Raw genomic sequence first — 14,210 nt, forward strand, 5'->3', positions numbered from 1 at the left:
TCCTGCTCACATAACAACTCTTCTGTATGCTTTCACTTTCATTCTACAGCAGGAGCAGGAAGAGCTGAACAACGAACAGACTTCTCTAAGATCAGTCAGACTTGACCTGGTTCTCAGAAACTTCTTTAAACTCTTTAAACATTTTTACAAAACATGGCAGCTGACGGCCAGGGTGACAACACAGCGCGTGGCGGCATGGCTGGAGCAGAGGAAGAGAATCCAGAGGAAAGTAAGTATGAAGGTGACCTCTTAATGCTTAAAACCTTTACTTAGTTTTCTGTGTTTAGCTGCAATAAAAGAGACACATGCTTAAAGATTTCAAATCAACTGAACCGTGTTTTAAAGGATTGTACTTTTCTTTTACGTGACTACTCATAGCTTTGTGACTCATCACAGGAGTTTTTAATCACATGGCTCACTTTGTAAGCACATGTTGAGCAGCTGCAGCCATGTCTGAAAAAGCAGCGGAAACTGAGTTGTGGTGTAGCTGAGTTGTTAGCCAAGTTGTGTTTACATGACTGAAGTCAAGCCCTATAAGACAACTCTAAAGGCAAACTAATAAAAGACACGAGGCCTTCTCTTCCCTGCTCACTGGCTACTGTCATGTTCTATTTTTGTTTCAGTCATACAGCAGCAGAAAAGTTTAGGCATTTTATTTACTTTGCTCACATTAGTCTTTTTCTTAGCCTATAGAAACAGCTAAGTAAATATTGTTAACTATATATGGTAAGTAGCCTTTTAAAACATGTTTTACAGTCATAATTAAAAATGGGTTATTCTGTCTTCTCCAGGCAAACAGTGTGTGTGGGTTTATTGCATGTTGCGTACAGATAGACATGTAGGTCATTGTTACACTCCTCTGTAAGTGGGTCAGCGTTGGCCCAGTAGGTCTGTTTGAATTGAAGATTGTAAGTGTAATTCTTTTCTTTTTAAAACACATTTTAAAAGAAAAAGAGCAACAACAACAGACAACCATAGTAGTAGCACTAGTATACGGCATATGTTGATGACTATCTTGAATAGTTAAGGGCAGCCTTCCAGTTGGTTTCTCATGCGTGATCTAACTTGCTCCTTAGTGATCTGTGATAATGTACTAATACTCCAAAAACCCCACCAGTTATTCCTCATCGGACCTTTTCAGCTGTGTATCTGGAAGCCACATCAACAGAACTGAATAGCACATCAACATGAAAATTATCAAATAATAATAATAATAAGTTCTTAAAGGTACACATATCATGAAATTACTAAACTAGCAAATGTTACAGGAAGAGTATCTCTGTAAATGATGCTACTACACCTCTGTGGATCTGTTCGTTCAGAAAGCATAATGGTGGGGGTCCATACGTCGTAACAAAGCGAGATGATCTAGTCCACTTAGCTCATAACCCTTTAGCTGAGCTATCCACCTTAGAGCCCACATGATAACTTGCGCAAATTATGGGCGCAACTTCTGACAACATATAAAGCTTATATCAGCCTGTCAGGGTAAACATCGAGTGATAAATCAAGAGACTGACAAACAGAAATGGTGTCACAGTTTCATAGTTTGTCCACAGAACAAAACTATTGTGTAGTAAAATGTTTCCTGTTTGTCACGTTCACAGAGCCCCTGAGGATCATGCTTCTTGGGAAGTGCGGAGCAGGAAAGAGCTCGAGCGGGAACACCATCCTCGGGCGATATGTGTTCAAATCAGACATGAAGCTGGGGAGAGTCACTCCGTTCTGTGAAAGGGAGGTTGGGACAGTTAGGGACGTGCCCATCGATGTGGCGAAGAAATGTAAGGACGTGCCTGTCGCTGTGATCGACACACCAGGCTTTTTTGAGAAAGACCGCAACAACAACGACAATGTGCGAGAGGTTCTGAAGAGTGTCAAACTCCAGGAAGAAGGACCTCACGCCTTTGTGCTTGTAGTTCCTATAGCACGGATGACTCAGGAAGATCAAGATACCAACTCACTGATTGAAACAATGTTTGGACCAAGAGTGTGGGACTACACCACCGTGCTGTTCACCCACGGGGATCTTTTGAATGAAAAAACAATAAATGATGTCATCACTGAGAGTGACGACAACCTCCGCAACTTCATACGCAAGTGTGGCGGCGGCTTCCACGTCTTCGACAACAAGAACTCGCAAGACCAGGACCAGGTGACCAGCTTCATAGCAAAAATCCAGACCATGATGGCCCTGAACGGAGGGCGGTGTTACAACACAGATCTGTATCCCAAAGAGGAGAGGAAGATTAGGAGGAGACAGATGGAAATCCTGAAGGAGAGAGAGGGTGAGATCCGCCGCAAGGAGAGAGAGCTGGAGAATCAGTACAAGGAGGAAGAGCTGGAGAAGAAGAAGACATTTCTGGTGAGGAGAGAAGAGACCAATGCAAGACTGGCTGCAGAGAAGGAGACCAAGAGGAAGTCCAATATTTGGAAAATTTTGGGATACATCCTACTGATCGTGGGAATATGTCTGGCAGTAGTTCAAAATATGTGGTCTATAGTGGTGATCGTCTTTGCTTTGCTTTGGATTTTCTCTGAGGAGTTAAGATCTATTTCAGAAAAAATACCTGGGCGACCTAAGAAAAATAAGAAAAATGAATAGGTGTGTTTTGAGATATTGAAGCATCGTTAGTAATTAGTCATCTTTTACTCGTCTTAATTGGATGTTCAATTGATGTAATGGGTTTCAGATCAATTGTTTAGAAAACATGTTTTTCAAATGAATCGGTCCAAATAACAGAATAAACATGATTCAGATTTTACAGCGTTCTTGCTTTCTCAGACTTAATCCATTCTAATGTAACTGTTAAACGTGCTAATAAGATTTACTGTACTTCAAGTGGTATTTAGTGATGTTTTAGTCTAGAAATAAAAAATAAAATGGTTTACTCTAGCAATTATTCTGTATAATGATGTATAAGAGAAAAATGATGTCATTTGCACAGGAACTTATAATATTAGTCTAGGTTTGTCAATGGATGTTCAATTGATATAATGGACTTTATTTCAGAGAAATTGCTTGGATCATTGATCAAACATCTTTGGTTATTCTGGTGTTTTTTCAACAAGTGAAAGTAGTTTTTTCTGTTTTCGATGTAATAATGTTTTGTGAAACACTTGTACATGAATATAATAAAAGGACATGATTCAAATGTCTCTGCTGTGAGATAGTGAATTAGGTTACAACAGGTGCAGCACTGCAGCAGTCATAGCAGCCAACTGCCGGATTAATTCATTATTGTATAAATACACACATCAATACAAGTACATTGGACATATAGTGTAGATGACTGTATTTTATCCTATTTTTTAATTTTACTTATATCTTATATGGCATCTGGGACTTCACATTATGCTGTGGCATAATGAGCATATACTGTATGTAATATGTATCTAACTGATCGGGTTTAATTATCTACATTCTTCCAGGATTAACTTTCAGGTGGATAATATGTAATGTTAACCATGAATGCGGGAAGTAGGGGTGCTGAGAGGGCTACAACACCACATAAATTCAGGCATAATAGAACCTATCAGATAAAAAAATAAGAAAAAAAAAAAAAGTTAACTTGTGTTTTTTACTAGGATATGTATATAGTACATCGGTAATCTCAACAGGACAGCGGTACTTCACTTTTTTTTATCCCTTAATTGTCATTATGTATCTATAACACTTTATCATTGAGGTTTTTAGGAAATTTAGATTTTCCAAGTGAATCAGCACTGATCATCCTGTCAGACAGACCATCATAGAGAGTCCAACCCAGTCAGCTACAGTGGAATTTAAAAAGCTCTGATTTCAAAATGCTCTGAATGTTGTGTTTCCAATGTTTTAAACCACTAGCTGCACGGCTAACTGAGCTAATTAGCTAAGGGCAGCTACAGTTAGCAGCAGTAAGCGATTACTCTGCTGATATGCTGCCCCCCATTTGTTTTGAGCATGAATTTGACAGCTGGCCAATTCTCACATATTACACCTTCAAAATGTTGACTGATAAATCAGCCATTTTTAGCTTATTGCAGATAAAAGCACTTGATTTGTGTAACAACAACTTCTGATGCTGAACTCTAGTGCATTTTTTTCACAAAACAAGGACTGTGGATTTTGCCCCCCCTTACCAACATTAGAATGGCATCGTTAGCAGGGATGGGGGAAACAAATCCAGAAACCAGTGTACGTACAGCCATGTGAATATTATTCTACAGCATGATAGACTTGAAGGAATATGAATCTATCCTTTAAGGCAAAAGCTGCGCTCCAAGATGCTGAACACAGTGGACCTCCCAAAGGCTTTTAATGTACCTCCATCAGCCCACCAGATGGTGCCTTTCATCTACTAAGTGGCATCCATACCCTGAGAGTAGTTCAAAGTAGTGCGATGACATTAAACTGAAATAGTCTCCCTGTTGTTATCTGTTGTACTTTTATCCCAACAACCATTTCTTTGGAGAACATGAAACCTTGAACCTCAAAACTTGTGAAATTTTCAACTGTTGAGCAACAGTCAGGCCGTTATAACATTTCCTTTTACAAACTTTCAGTTTCACTTGGCAGCAGCAGGAAGGGCTGAACAAAGAACAAACTTTACAAAGACCAGTCAGACTTGACCAGTTTCTCAGAAACTTCTTTAAACACTGATATTTCTGGTAGTTGGCAGCTTTGTTGACAACACAATAGCTGATCTGTTTCTGCTGTGATCCCTGACAGCATGCTTGGTGCAGAGCAAGAGGATCTGGAGGAACGTAAGTATGAAAATCAACTCTTAATCCTTTTTTTAGTTAGTAAGTGTGTAGCTGCCCCAAAAGACAAATACTTTCTGGACTTATTGGTACCAAAAATGTATCTATAGGCTGAAAGAAAAGTGATATTTTCATGTTTTTGTTACAGTTACATTGTTTACATTATTTGCTCTTTGTGGAATTATACTTCTGGTTTTCTTTGCATTTTACAATAACTAAGTAAATAATGTTAAATAAATGATAACCTGCAAAAACACACATTTTACCTTTATCCCCATAACATTGTTTGTGTATTTATTGCATTTTAACCCTGAGGCAACATGTAGGTCATTGTCGTCCTCTGTAAGTGGGTCAGCATTAAGGCTCAGTAGTTTCTGTTCATAATAAATACGCCATCTTCAGAATGAAAATAAACATTGACCTCTACATAAAGATTACACATTTTAAAGAGTAAGAAACATTTGGGGTTAAACTTAAATTTGCAATGTGTATGAATTTTAGTTGAAAATGTAATAAATAAATAAATAAATAAAGTTATCAACAGAATGTGAAGAAATAGCAGTTTTGACATTGTGTCTATGTCCTATGATGCAATGTCTACTGAAGTTAGCATGCTAACCAGCTACCAGGCGCGTCCCAGTCTAAAGCTCTCGAGCTCCCAGTCCAAACCGCTAGCTGCAACTGAGCTACATGCTGAAGTATCCTTGAGCAAGATACTGAACCCCGAAATTGCTCCTGACGCGCAGTTGGCACTCTGTGTGGCAGCCTCTGCCGTCAGAGGGCCCTGCGATGAGCTGGCGACTCGTCCAGGGATATACCCTGGCCTCCGCCCATATGAAAACTGGATTTGGCCCCAGTAACCCCCGCAACCCCCTGAAAGGGGGGGATAAAGCGGTAACATCCCCGCGACCCTCACGGATAAAGCGGTCAAGAAAATGAGATGAGATGAGATGAGATCTCTAAAATGCTATAAGCTTGTTGCAGATATAACCTATATATTGACTGATCTGTGTGCATGTCAGCTGATAAGTTACAAGAAATTGCAGTATAGAAATGGAAGTAAATTAATCTTGGCTGATATATCTGATCTGATTATCAGTATTAGCCTTAAAAATAGAGGCCACTTCATCGTGTTTTATCTCCCATACGAATCATCCAAGACGGCAATTTCGCTGCATTTTTTCGAACATGAGGGCAAAACTATTGTGTAGTAAAATGTTTCCTGTTTTGTGACTGACAAACAGAAATGGTGTCACAGTTTCATAGTTTGTCCACAGAACAAAACTATTGTGTAGTAAAATGTTTCCTGTTTGTCACGTTCACAGAGCCCCTGAGGATCATGCTTCTTGGGAAGTGCGGAGCAGGCAAGAGCTCGAGCGGGAACACCATCCTCGGGCGATATGTGTTCAAATCAGACATGAAGCTGGGGAGAGTCACTCCGTTCTGTGAAAGGGAGGTTGGGACAGTTAGGGACGTGCCCATCGATGTGGCGAAGAAATGTAAGGACGTGCCTGTCGCTGTGATCGACACACCAGGCTTTTTTGAGAAAGACCGCAACAACAACGACAACGTGCGAGAGGTTCTGAAGAGTGTCAAACTCCAGGAAGAAGGACCTCACGCCTTTGTGCTTGTAGTTCCTATAGCACGGATGACTCAGGAAGATCAAGATACCGACTCACTGATTGAAACAATGTTTGGACCAAGAGTGTGGGACTACACCACCGTGCTGTTCACCCACGGGGATCTTTTGAATGAAAAAACAATAAATGATGTCATCACTGAGAGTGACGACAACCTCCGCAACTTCATACGCAAGTGTGGCGGCGGCTTCCACGTCTTCGACAACAAGAACTCGCAAGACCAGGACCAGGTGACCAGCTTCATAGCAAAAATCCAGACCATGATGGCCCTGAACGGAGGGTGGTGTTACAACACAGATCTGTATCCCAAAGAGGAGAGGAAGATTAGGAGGAGACAGATGGAAATCCTGAAGGAGAGAGAGGGTGAGATCCGCCGCAAGGAGAGAGAGCTGGAGAATCAGTACAAGGAGGAAGAGCTGGAGAAGAAGAAGAAATTTCTGGTGAGGAGAGAAGAGACCAATGCAAGACTGGCTGCAGAGAAGGAGACTAAGATTTGGAAAATTTTGGGATACATCCTACTGATCGTGGGAATATATCTGGCAGTAGTTCAAAATATGTTTTCTATAGTGGTGATCGTCTTTGCTTTGGATTTTCTCTGAGGAGTGTAACAACCCTTGTTGTAAAATTACAACGTTACCTTTAGGCATCCTAAAAAACCTGTTATATTTTATCTTATTTTTTACCACATTTACATAGTCATTGGGTCCTATTGTTCAGTCTCACAATGCTATTGGATAGTACATTTGTTTGTAAGTCCCGCCTAATGGCCATGAACTCACACAACCTCTCAAAGTTTCCTTCAAACAACATCTCTTTGTTTCATTGGACTGGATTCATCAGATTCAAGTAAGTTATTACAATGTCTAGCACATGTACATATGTAGTTATTGTGGAATAGATTCATCAAATTTCATTTAGAGCTTGTTATATATTTGAACAAGTGTGGTAGTCAAAATAGCAGGCTTGTTGCAGTGGGCACAAACAGGTTGTATTCCCTCCACTACACCACTGCCTGAAACAGAGTATTTTCTTTATACATGGACAGTATACATACTACCCTTGTGTTGTGTTCTGGTCAAATTTGACTGATTTAAAAGTTTTATCTCTAAAAAATAGTTAATAGTAGTTAATTTGATCAGACTGACCTAAAATGCCATGACTTTGTCCACAAAGAGGATATCAACAAGACAATTCAGTTCTGGGAAAGGTGAAAATGTTCCTGACTGTGGGGGGTGTAAGTAATTGTCCTCTATTACGCAAGTCTTCATTGGATGTTCAATTAATGTAATGAGTTTCAGAGAAATTGTTTAGAAAACATGTTTTTCAAATGAATCGGTCCAAATAACAGAATAAACATGATTCAGATTTTACTGCGTTCTTGCTTTCTCAGACTTAATCCACTCTAATGTAACTGTTAAACATGCTATATAATAAAAAAAATGGTTTACTCAAGCAATTATTCTGTATAATGATGTATACTTTATGGTGACTGTAAATGGAATGCATAAGAAAGAAAGAAAGAAAGAAATTGTATTGTGCTGTATTCCTCCTCTCCCGTGGCTCCTCACAGTGAGGCTGATTTCAGCCCTCTGCTGTTGGGCTGTAGTCAGCTGAAGCTCACTGTGGTGACTCATTCATTTTGGCGCCTTTATCTCCCACTAACTTTCAGTTTCATTTCCTCTGTTGAGGAGCAGAGAGGTAAGACATGGCTTTGTGAGTACATCTATGATTATTCTGGTGATCTTTGAACAAAATACAATGTTGTTACGATGGTTTCATGTAGTTTTGTGAAATGACTGTAGGCCTGTATGGGGATAATAAACAGATTTGATTACATAATGCTCTGTGTTTGCTGAACTATGTTTGCTTTGCTTGGATCCACACCTTTGAAAATATTAAAACAAACTGATATCAGACAGATTTTTTTGTTGTAATACAATCCATCTCTTTTATTGCAGAAGCTCATAAAGCGGTGTCTGGGTGCAGACTTATGCACAGTAGGCCTACATAAAACATACAAGCTGTATTATTTTTGAAGAAAGAGAGTCCGAAGTTCAAGTTTCTTGCCTTTTACACATAAACCACAGGGATCTACTTGTACCAAGGCATTTAAAAACATATATATACAAAGTTATAATGTCAAATACAGTAGTTTATAATATTAGAATTATTACATCATACAGTTAATAGACAGCTGTATTTATGAGCAGACTGCAGACTTCATTCCTCAGGCTGTCAGACTCCACAACAAAATAGTTTTATTACTATGACTTATTGTTTATTCATCCATTTATAAGACTGTTAGTTGTGCGAGTAGCATAAAGGCGCTAACTAGCATTTCGTTACACAACTTGGTGTTGTAAAACGACAAATGAACCTTCCTTGTATACTGTATGTACGTAGGGGACATTACGAGTACTGAACTTTAAGAGAAAAATCTTGATTGATTTTCATGACTGAATAAACTGAATGAACAAACTGACCTTAAAGGACAACACAATTTCATACTGTTACACCTTGTTTACATTTGGCGGACCCTGCAACCTTTCTAGCTTCAAACAGTGTTCTGGGGACCTTATTTTCCCCTGAGAACAGCTTGTTTATTCACTTTTGGAAAAAATAAACATTTCTGAGTTTGTATTATTACCTCATTAATATTGTAAATATTAAAGGTTTCCGGATTTCTTTTCCAAAACTACACAGTGCATCTTCAAGTATGTAGGATATGTTTTTCCTACATACTTGTGTGTGTGTTAGTGTTGATTTTTACTGACATTGGTAAACAACTTACAAACAAATAAATAAAAAAACATTGTTAAAATGATTCAACAATGTTCAGCAATTAATCCTGGAGTGGGAGCTACACACCTGTAGCTGCTAGTAGTTCCTCATTGGATGCTGATTGGCCAAAGGTGCATAGCTTCAAGCCTGGCTAAATGGATTATTAAAATCACATAATCCAGCTGCCTCGTAAGATTCTACATGCTGTGCGTGTGATGTTTTCTCAATTTTCTTGTGTTTCGTATTGTTTCCTTAAGTTGCACTTGCAATTTGCAGCTCTCTCGGCCAACACAGAAAAGGCTTTTCCAAAAGTAAGCGTGCACAGAATAAAGTTATCATAAAAAGAAGTTAATTTAACGCAGGGCCAGCAGTCTAATAATTCAACTGTTTGCTTATGTTTTTGTTTTTTATATGAAAGAGGACTGAATGGAAAAGAAAAGATCTCGGTCGGGGCTCTCGTATGATGAAGAGGAAGAGTACAGGAGAATAAGCACAAGGAAAAAGAGAAACATCCAATATTATGAGGATGGTAATGGTGATGATGACGTTGAGGAGGAGGATGAGGACGAGGAAGAAGAAGACGACGAGGAAGACGCTGAGCAGCCAGGCCCATCCACCCAGAACACCCACAACCAGACTACACAAGAAAATAGTGAGTTTTTAGAGCTATGTAATATATTGAGCATCCACTGATCTTTTATTAATATGTTTTTCTCGAGTACTGTTAATAAATATGCCACTCTGTAGGATTTTTGACCGTAACCTGTGGAAGCAAAAAAGGCATCCTGGATAAAGAAAAGCTGAAAAGAGGTAAGCTGAAACTTATTATTTTTCTTATTTCCTTATTCCTTCATCCTTTGTCTGTTTTGTTTCTAATCTGTGTTGCTGTATGGGGATGCTCTGTTTAGGTGAGGAGTGTATTAAATGCAACGGCCGCTGGTATTCTCCCCCTGCGTTTGAGGACTTTGGAGGAAAAAGAAATTGTAGAAAATGGAAAGCAAGTATTTTGTATAAAAATGAGCCTCTACAGTGTTTGTTTGAGGTAAGATTCTCTCTTTAAAGACTCTTTATTCAATACAACCAGAACAGACAGTAAATAAACTGCTTAACTAACTTGTCACTATTATCACAGACGGGTGACTTAACCACCAAGGGATTTAAAAGGAAAGGAGCTGAGCCTAAAAAGGTAGCTGAACAGCAGAATATAATATGATTCTGCTTTTGTAAAACAATGCACCTTTGACAGTGATGATGAGTCTTATATTTCTTTTTCTCTTTTCTCCCAGCAAAAGAAAATCCCATCATCAAATCTAATCCTCACTTTGGACAGCTCCTCTGAAGGTTTGTCTGTGCTTAACTGTAACTTCAAGTTAAACCAGAATAGAGTGGTGTAGGGATGACCCCTGGCTACCTCGACAAAAAGCCTATCAGACTTTTGAATTGAGCTTTGGATGCATCGCAGTCGCGTGACCTAAACGCCACCAGCGCTAAGCGACACAACAAAATAACTATACACGTTTTCTGTAAATTGATAATGCGATAAGTTGTACTTATTTTATGTCGTAGAACAAAACTAGTAACTGTCTTAAGCTTGTGTTAACCACAGATGTTATTTCAGGCCTTTAACCGAAGACCAAATTCAAAAACCCATTTACTTCGAGACGAGAGAACCGTATGTGCAAAAATGCTAACTGATGTTGTTTTGCTGTGCTGTGCTGTTTTTCCCGCTGCTGATGCCCTGCTGGCCCTGCCGGCATGTCTTCTCTTCATTGAAGTCATATTGCGGGTCAGAGCTGCTGTAAATCATCTGAGGTGCAGGCAGACTTCCGTCAGCTAAAAGGTCACTTAGCATCACGGCTATCTGAGCTACTTGCTAATGGCAGCTAGTTGCTACAGCCAAAGATACCTACAGGAAAGAGTATACCTAGCAGCAGTATATGTGTTATACTGCCCTCTATAGTTTGGGAGCTTTGAATTCTGGACATTTCTTACAAATTACACCATTAAGGATTATGTAAAGTGTACTATTTTATTATTTTATCCCTGTCAAAGACTCAGAGATACACACTGCAGAAGAAACTGATGAAGAGATTGTTAAAGATGAAGACTGGCTACCAAGCAGTGAAGATTTGGTACTGGAGGCAGAAGAAGAAAGGGTCGAGGCTGAAAATGGAGGAGAGGTTGTAGACTCAGATGTTGACACGAGTAAAGAGGAGGATGAAATGGAGGAGGAAGAAATGGAAGACGAGGATGTGCCTTCTGGTGGTGATAATGACAGCAGTGTTTCCGAAGGTGACGTTACCTGATCATCATCTTTAGAAATACCATTACTTAAATTAATGTCAGAATGTTAGGTTGCTATGCTTTTCTTTGCAGATGTATGAATATCACTCTTCTTTCAGAAAGGGAGCCGAAAGGTGTGAAAAGTGCATCGCTGGTAACATTAAAAGTTGTCATCGAAAAGCTCCAGGTAAGATGGGGAGAAACTGTGGCGTCATTTCCTTTTTTGTGTGTATGTGCATCTTCCTCTGTAATATGTCTCAAAGCTGGCATCATGGTTCCTTGTTGCGGTGGTATTGTGCAATCTGTGTGTGAAAATTGCCAAAGATTTAACAGTTCCTTTAGTTTTAAGAGGATTCAACAACTATTAGATGGATTGAAGAATGATGAATTTATAGATGAAAGTCAAAAATCATGATCAATGGTACCGTTGATCAATACTTGCCAACCTCCAGACATCATAGCGTAAATTGGGAGACCATACCTAGCTAGGGCATCTAGGACTCTAGCCCAGATTTACTAGAATAAATACTGATAAATTCATGGACAAAATAAGATGAATTAAGTACAACAAAGAGTCCGACATCTATGAGAGACATAACATGTTGTCCACTTTAGTTTCAGGCAACAACTGATTGTCAGTCCAACCGCATGGAGCCTCCACTAGAAGGTAATTATTGTCTTAGTTAAACAAAAAAAAAGTTATTGGTGTATGAGAGTTGTAATTAAATCATTTCACAAAGAAATAAGTAATAATATAATACATTTAAAAAAGCTAATTCCACAACATTATTTTAGCTTGTGATTTAAGTGTTTCTCTTCTGTAACCTTGGCTTTATGTGTGAGCAGACAGTTGGTGTAAGCCATTGGAGGACGGGGAGCATAATGGTTCAGGAATAGATAAAACAGCAGCCACAGACACTGATCCTTCAAAGATGTCAGACCCACCTGTCGCTGAAGGTGCTGAGGAAGAAAATGGAGAGGAGTTCACACAAAGTAATGAAAGAAAAGAAGATGGACACAGAGAAATCAAAGCTCAGACAAGAAATTCTCCATCACCTCTGTCTGCACCAGCTACCTCATCGCCAGCCATCAAACCTGAAACTGAGGACATCGAATCAACCAGCAATCGCACTGCCATCCTCAGTTCCTCCTCTACAGACACAGGTTTTCTTGGCGACATTAAAGGTGAGCATCAAATGTTTCACTGTTTTTCCTTTCTGACATCAAAACATGTTATGTAGATTTGTAGATATGCTGCCCCTTACTGCAGCTAGAATTGCACAATCTCTGTGTAAAAAGGGTTGCCCATTTCAACAGTTCCTTTTGTGGTAATACTGTTTAAGATTTCAAGGACTTGATTGAATAATTGTATTTATTTGACATTTGGTCCCATGCAACGATGATCATGAGAAGGGAGAAGAAACAGGGCACTGTGAAAAGAAGGAGAAAGAAAGAAAGAAAGAAAGAAGAGAGAAAAGAGAGTGCTCCTGAAATGCAGAGATGATGGATTAAAGGTTTTGAAGACTATGAAAATGCTAATAACGAGCATCTTGACACGTCAAGACCTGAAGCCAATGGTCAACCATTCGCAACTGGACATATTAGTGATGCTGCTTCGAACACGTCACCCATACATAGAAGTGTTAAGGAAGAAAGCGTAGAGGCAGTATATAAGTTGTTCAGAAACTGTTACAGAAGTGCTAAGAGAAGACAATATCTTTTGAAATATAAATATATGTACTCTGTGATAACTGTATAGATGTCAGCCCTGCCACTAAATCCAAGAGGGTGCTGGATGAGTGTAAATATCAGAACAGAGATGCCACCACCTCTCGCCGTGACGCGGCAGATTTACAAGTGATGCAGCTGGAAACAAGGTAACGTCTAACTGCCATATTACTTGGATGAATAAAGATGCCTAATTTGCATGCAAAGCCACAAAGACATTTTCTTTCCACAGGATTCCCCAAACAACCCAAGCCTCAAACATCACTCAGTCCTTCAACATGGTGGAGGCTCCATCCTATCGGCCCTCCACTAGCTGTGATCTGGATACAATGGACCTTGATCAGCTGAGGAGAGAGAAAATAAAGATGCAGATAAAAGTGTTACGGTTACAAGAAGAATACTACGCTCTGAAAATAAAGGGATGTAAAAAAATTTAATTGATTCACTGAAGCCTGGTTGTAAAGCTGATGGTTTCAACAGGACAATACAGTCACTCAGGGATCACTGAGGGTGTTTGCGGAATAATTGTGAAATGAATTTACACTGGTGCCATGTTGGAGAACCACTTTCTGCTACACATCAAGTTTTTAAATATGAGAGGGGCTGAAAGAAGTCAGGTAACAGGTTTTTTATGGAAAAGTAACAGATTTATAATGAAATTTGCAATGGCATTGTTGCTTTAGCTGTGATTTTTAAAGTTTTTTTTTAAATTTTTAAAATCATGTCGATGTGTTTAGTTTTTATGTTGAATGTTTTGTGCTTCTCTGTGTGTTCATTGTCTTTTAAGATCTTGGGACCATGTTGGATGGCAGGGTTTCCCTTTTACATGTTTTCCTTGGGATTTATGTTTTTCCCACGTCTGACATTTCATAAATAAAACCAATCGATACATTAATCAAAGCAGCCACTGGATACATTTTTTTGGACCAGCCATAGACTGTATATGAAGATGGTGGATGCACTTAGATAATAATATGAAGATAATTACATTTAAACAAATAACTCGTCCATGACGGGCACATGTGACTCAGCGGGGGG

General features: G+C 39.2%; 3 protein-coding genes across 3 annotated transcripts; all 3 read left to right on the forward strand.

The window, feature by feature from the left end:
- The first annotated feature begins 40 nt into the window (after positions 1 to 40).
- On the forward strand, positions 41 to 3,156 carry LOC141019046 (GTPase IMAP family member 7-like). The gene is made up of 2 exons (XM_073493819.1): positions 41 to 229; positions 1,608 to 3,156. Exons 1-2 carry the CDS (start codon positions 154 to 156, stop codon positions 2,600 to 2,602), a joined length of 1,071 nt encoding a protein of 356 aa, XP_073349920.1. The 5' UTR covers positions 41 to 153; the 3' UTR covers positions 2,603 to 3,156.
- A 1,455-nt stretch (positions 3,157 to 4,611) lies between these two features.
- On the forward strand, positions 4,612 to 8,219 carry LOC141019047 (GTPase IMAP family member 9-like). The gene is made up of 2 exons (XM_073493821.1): positions 4,612 to 4,743; positions 6,066 to 8,219. Exons 1-2 carry the CDS (start codon positions 4,710 to 4,712, stop codon positions 6,977 to 6,979), a joined length of 948 nt encoding a protein of 315 aa, XP_073349922.1. The 5' UTR covers positions 4,612 to 4,709; the 3' UTR covers positions 6,980 to 8,219.
- Positions 8,220 to 9,441: 1,222 nt separating this feature from the next.
- On the forward strand, positions 9,442 to 14,199 carry LOC141019705 (uncharacterized). The gene is made up of 12 exons (XM_073494694.1): positions 9,442 to 9,472; positions 9,580 to 9,813; positions 9,909 to 9,971; positions 10,070 to 10,203; positions 10,294 to 10,347; positions 10,448 to 10,502; positions 11,214 to 11,453; positions 11,564 to 11,631; positions 12,060 to 12,111; positions 12,291 to 12,629; positions 13,204 to 13,321; positions 13,405 to 14,199. Exons 2-12 carry the CDS (start codon positions 9,588 to 9,590, stop codon positions 13,607 to 13,609), a joined length of 1,554 nt encoding a protein of 517 aa, XP_073350795.1. The 5' UTR covers positions 9,442 to 9,472; positions 9,580 to 9,587; the 3' UTR covers positions 13,610 to 14,199.
- Positions 14,200 to 14,210: the final 11 nt, after the last annotated feature.

This window comes from Pagrus major, chromosome 23 (genome assembly GCF_040436345.1).
Source record: "Pagrus major chromosome 23, Pma_NU_1.0".
NCBI lineage: Eukaryota > Metazoa > Chordata > Actinopteri > Spariformes > Sparidae > Pagrus > Pagrus major.